Genomic DNA, 5736 nt, shown 5'->3' with positions numbered 1-5736 from the left:
TCTTCAGTGTCACATGATCTTCAGAAATCATTCTAATATGCTGATTTGCTGCTCAAGAGACATTTCTGATTATCATCAATGTTGAAAACAGTTGTGCTGCCCAATAATTTTGGAGAAACTGATAGATTTTATTTTTTAAGTCTTTGATGACTAGAAAGATCAAAAGAACAGCATTTATTTGAAATAGAAATATTTTGTAACATTATGAATGTCTTTACTGTCACTGCTGATCAAATTATTAATTATTATTATAAATGTATTTTCGCTATTGGAACACATGCATTAAAAGTGACAGTAAAGACGTTATAAATAAAAAACAAAAACAGCTATTTTAAATTGTAATAATATTTCAGAATATTACTGTTTTTACAGTATTTTTGATCAAATAAATGAATATATATATATATATATGGGTCAAAGATGAAAAAGGGTTTAAGCATAAAAACAATACTGCTTTAAATTGTTGTTTTTCCAAAAAATATATCAAATAAAAATTTTTTTTTAAGTTTTCTGTTTAATGTAATTGTATTTTTGTTTTTGTTTTTCTAAGAAAAAAAAAAAATCATACATTTTCTCCTGATTTACAGAAGACACCCACTAAAATGTCATCTTGTTTCCTCTTTACCACACCCTCTTGTTAGCCTTGTTGGTCTAATTGTGCTCACCTGTTCCTCGTGTGTTTTCCTCCCTATTTATAGTGCCCCTTGCCCTACTGTCTTGGCCAGTCCCGTGGTCATTCTTTCCCTCACTGTCTCTGTCTGTGGATGTGGCTGAGTATGTGTTCCTGTCTGTTTGATCTTGTGCTCTAGTCTTGCCCTAGTCTTGTCTCTTGTAATTCTGTTTTTGTCTTGCTCCTTGTTTTTGGATTTGGTCTGTTTTTGTCTTTTTGCTTTTATTTTAGTATTAATTTAGTTGTCTTAGTCCTGATCTTTTATTTTCATATATTGGTTGAAATTTTAGTTATTCGTGTTGGTTAATTTAATTATTTTTACTTAGTCCTTCTATTTTGTTTATTCTCTTGCCTGTCGTGGAGTAATTTGTGTTCCTGTGGAGCCATGTTTTGTCTTGTTGAGGTGTTAGAGTTCCTGTCCTGACCTGTTCCTGTCCACTGGTTCCCTTGCCTGGCGTCTGGGGTGCTTCAGAGTTATGGTCAATAAGTATCTGAGCTCAGCTCTCTGGTGCCTTGCTCTGGTCTCTCCACCGGCCTGGTCTTGCCACCTCCTCTGCTGCTATAGTATTCTGCCAGTTGATGTCTGAGGCTGTTCCAGTGGCCTTCCCTAGCTATCTCAGTTTTCTGTGTTCCTGTTGTGGTATCACCTGTGCACCTCACAACCCTTTTGTATTGATCTGTTTTGTCAATAAACCCTTGTTACTCACACTGCAATTGGGTCCTCCTTCCAGATCCCTGACAATGACATTAAAAAAACTAATTCCTCTCATCCCAAATAATAATTAGTTGTTATTTTACATTTTTTAAATTTGCCACTATGTTAGGTTTTGCCCATTTGTCAGTAAGAATTTTTTACTCATTTAAAACCCAATAAAATTCAATATGCTCACTTATTCTTTTATATATTTTAATATGCACAGGTCAGAATAAGCATGCTGTTTGAATTTTTACATAACTATAAGTGTTACACTGAATGACAATGGAACATTATTTCAACCAAATTGTGACATTTTATTCTTCAAAAACTTATTTGAAACCTTAAATGTAGACACTTTACTTGCATTTAATGTGCTTTCTATGGACATAAAAACACTTTTGTTAATTTCTTTTAATGTGGACATCTTAACGTCTTTGACCCATATATATATATATTTTTTTTTATAAATTAACAAAAACAAAAGTGTTACAATTATACCTGCTCTCCACAGTTTCATGGATGTCATGGACTTGGAGCGAGACACTAAAAGCACATCCTTATCAACTAACCCCCTCATTACATGTTATTTGTCATGGGAGTGAATCCTTGCAGGAAAAACCTCCCTTCTCACAAATGAGATTACTTCGCACTTCGAAGCATCAGGATTTGAAACTCAACACCAAATGTCAAGCGGCTCGGCTCTCCTCCCCCGCCGCGATTAGCTTCTGAGAACACGGCGAGGCCGGGAGACCACGGAAAAACACACTCAGCCAAATTCTGCCGTTTGTTAGAGGCTTACAAGAAATAAAATGGCATTTGTTCATTCCAAGGCTATAAAGCGGCTCGAGAAACAAAGGTCGAGAAACGGTAGCCAAGCAGAGCTCTAATTGCAGGAGGTACTGTTAAGTGAGCCTATTATATGCCACTCAACAGACTTACAATAAAACAACAATGCAAAATACAAGCCAGACTAATGGAAAGGCTTTCACGCTGTACATAGAAAGAAAGATATATTCAATGGACAATGGAAAACAAGAGATGGAGAGGAGAAATGAACTAAAAAGCTCAAACTACAACTTTCTGAAGACGTATATTAGAAAAGAGACTTATTTTAAAGATCAAGGAGTCTTAAATGCTAAATTAACACTGAAAGGTCAAACAGAGGTGGAGGTTTTATTTACCTGATCACCACGTCGTATTTGTTAATGATCTCCCCCAGTGAACTGTTTTTTATGGAAAAGCTGTTTCCAATGACTGCACACGTCCTGCAATCTAAACTGCTGACACACAGAGCACTTTCCATGAATACGATACACAATCAAGGCCACAGAAATGTATTTTGAAGTGAAATGAGGTGTTTAAGTTCAGAAATGGTTGCTTGTCAACCTAAATATTATATAAGCAATTTTATTTTCTATGCATTTTCTATTAAATTAGCCATTTTTGCAATGTGTAAATACAATTTAGAGGAATGGTTTACCCAAAGATGGACATTTGCTGAAAATGTGCTCACCCCCAGGCCGTCCAAGATTAGGATGAGTTTGTTTCTTCATCAGATTTGGAGAAATGTAGCACTGCATCAGTGTCTCAGCAATGGATGCTCTGCAGTGAATGGGTGCCGTCAGAATGAGAGTCCAAACAGCTGATAAAAACATCACAATAATCCACAAGTAACCCACACCACTCCAGTCCATCAGTTAACATCTTTTGAAGACAAAAGAAACAAATCCACCATTAAGACGATTTTAACTTCAAACCATCGCTTCTAAGATATAAGTCCTCTATTCATAATATTGCTTTCTCCACTGGAGAACTCACCTCGTCTGAATCAGGAGAGAAATCTGCACAGATCAAGCATCAATTATGAGCAAAAACAGTCCAAAATGGATCTAAACAAATATGTGGGTGGATTTTGATATGAGAGACAACAGGAGATGGATTTTTTCACTGAAGGCAGTGTTGTTATGGATTATGGACATTGCATTTTTGCCGGAAGTTTGTCTTAATGATGGATTTATTTCTTACAAACATGCAGCTTTTTTCTTCACAGGGCATTAACTGATGGACTGGAGTGGTGTGGATTACTTGTGGATTATTGTGATGTTTTTATCAGCTGTTTGGACTCTCATTATGACAGCACCCATTCACTGCAGAGCATCCATTGCTGAGACACTGATGCAATGCTACATTTCTCCAAATCTGATGAAGAAACAAACTCATCCTAATCTTGGACGGCCTGAGAGTGAGTGAATGTTTAAAAAAAAAAATAAAAAAATTTGTGGGTGAACTATTCCTTTAAAACTCTCAATGTGATTTTATTTTCTAGCAATTAACATTAGACAAACATCAAAATTAAAAGAGAAAACTGATTAAATGAAAAAGTACAAATTAAACTAAATTGGTAACAGGATTGTGAGTAACATACTTATATTTAGTAACACACACAGTAACACATGCATATTGAGTCACTCTCAGCCATCATTGAGTAGGAGCTGCTAGGTTTTTACTTATCCTTTTAAAAGACTGTCAGACAGTCATTCTGACATTTCAATGGTTATTACATATTAAGCAAGATCATTTTGAACATGAGCAAGAGCATTACTGTAATTCATTTGTAATACATGCTGTAATTCATGCCAGATTGCAACACGTCATAAGCAACTGAAGCAGATGAGAGACTCTGAGGAATGGGTTTTCTGCAAGCTTATGGGTGCTTGAGTTCAGATACTCGTGAATGCAGCTCGGCCCTACTTCACCTCTCAATGTTTGCTGGCATTGTATAGCTGGAAGTCACTGCCAAGACCTTCAGAAGCAGGAGCTCTGCAGAGAGAAAGAAGAAAGTATTCGAACAAAGTGCACCATTATGAATGTATCAACATGAATGGATTGCATGCAGAGCGATGAGCAGCGTACAGTAAAAGCAACAAATAAACGTCTTTATATTATGTTGCCTGAAAGGTTTCGAGGGCATGTGAGGTTTCAGCAACAAGATTTGTGCGATCATGTCCTCAAGCCAGATTTAACATAAGCATTAGCTTAATGACTTTGCAGCAGATTTAACCATTGTATTAAAGGAAAGATTACGAGAGAGCGGAGTAACTGTACATACCGCTGCCTTTAATACCATAGGGCAGAGCTTCAGCTGACAGATGTTCCCGCCAGAAGAAATCCTCCAGCTTTAGAAAGAGCTCAGTCTTCCGGCTCATGCTGTGTCGGTGAAACAAAAGACAGACTCAAATACAAACTACTCAAATACATTTTAGACATTTACTTTTTTTGTGTATAGATTTAATTACCCCAGATCTTTAATCGTAAAGTTAAATCCATTATAAAAACTGTAAATATTCATTGTGTGAAAATTATCACTTTTTGAGTGAAAAAAGCATTATTTGTGGAATATTTTGTCAAAAACTGAGGTGCATGAGCTCAGATTAATGAAGCCCTATGATAAATCAGTTCCACAAACAGATACAAAACCTGTGCTGTTTGAAATAAAACAAGTTGATAGAAAGATCGAATCCAAAATCTGGTAACAAAATAGCATGGCATGAAATTCATAAGCTGTTTATTTGTAGGCCGCTCATTATTTGACAAACACACAACTTTTTAATGTGGACAGATCTGTCTTTTGAGCAAGCTGAAGTTTTGGTTTAAACACTGAAACATTAGGAATGACTTTTGCTTTGATACTCAAAGTTTAGTCTTCCTAGATCTGACAGCAACGTGAATCAGGGACGATCGTTAAATCATTAAATCTCACTGACATTGACAACGTCCAGCACACTGTTAAAGGTCTCCAGCAGACCGCGGCATACGCAGCCGGATCTGATGGTGTTCTAGCAGGAGAATAAATACACAAATACAAGCAAAAGGTGAAACCCCAAATGGAGCATGGTGAGACTGCATGCTCAGATGGGGAGCGAGCGGCCAGCTGTGTACACTAATAACACGGAGAACACTACAATACAGAAAACACAGATGCCAATCCACAAGAGGCAGCATGCCAGTTTGTAATAATTCTATTCAAATGCTATTTAACCCTCCGAAGCTTTTCAAAAAAGGTCACACTCTGACCATTCGTGGTCATTTTTGACCAGGGACAGAAAGAGCGTAACTTATGCAGAATGAAACCTAAATTTAATAACAGTGTAGAAAAGTGGTAACAACAAAATTATGCACTTCTTTTTTTTTTTTTTAGGTCATTTAGATATTATGTAGATCCTATTTATCTGTAAATTCCTCTATTTCACCATCATTTGTATGAGCAAATGTGCAAAATTCTACTGTAAAAATGTACTACTGTCAAAAGATGGAAATGTATCATGTATTTGTGGCAGACTGCTGCCTTCTGGTGAAAAAAAAAGACTTT

At 36.3% G+C, this 5736-nt stretch overlaps 1 protein-coding gene across 5 annotated transcripts in view; it reads right to left on the bottom strand.

Annotated features, from left to right (window-relative positions):
• The window catches only part of LOC107656978 (CMP-N-acetylneuraminate-beta-galactosamide-alpha-2,3-sialyltransferase 4-like), a 26666-nt gene that overhangs the window by 7700 nt on the left and 13230 nt on the right, over positions 1 to 5736 (bottom strand). For 4 of the 5 annotated variants that reach the window (XM_016444943.1, XM_016444945.1, XM_016444946.1 and 1 more), the window contains 3 exons: positions 4477 to 4574; positions 4124 to 4187; positions 2549 to 2647 (listed from right to left, as the gene is read on the bottom strand). In XM_016444943.1, coding sequence (XP_016300429.1) covers positions 2549 to 2647; positions 4124 to 4187; positions 4477 to 4574 — 261 coding nt within the window. The remainder of the gene's footprint in view (positions 1 to 2548; positions 2648 to 4123; positions 4188 to 4476; positions 4575 to 5736) is intronic. The other variant, XM_016444947.1, reaches the window with a different exon arrangement.

Source organism: Sinocyclocheilus anshuiensis, unplaced genomic scaffold (assembly GCF_001515605.1).
Source record: "Sinocyclocheilus anshuiensis isolate Anshui unplaced genomic scaffold, SAMN03320099.WGS_v1.1 scaffold1052, whole genome shotgun sequence".
Lineage (NCBI taxonomy): Eukaryota > Metazoa > Chordata > Actinopteri > Cypriniformes > Cyprinidae > Sinocyclocheilus > Sinocyclocheilus anshuiensis.
The sequence above is the reverse complement of the archived record's forward strand: the minus strand, read 5'-3'. Positions and strand labels throughout refer to the sequence as shown.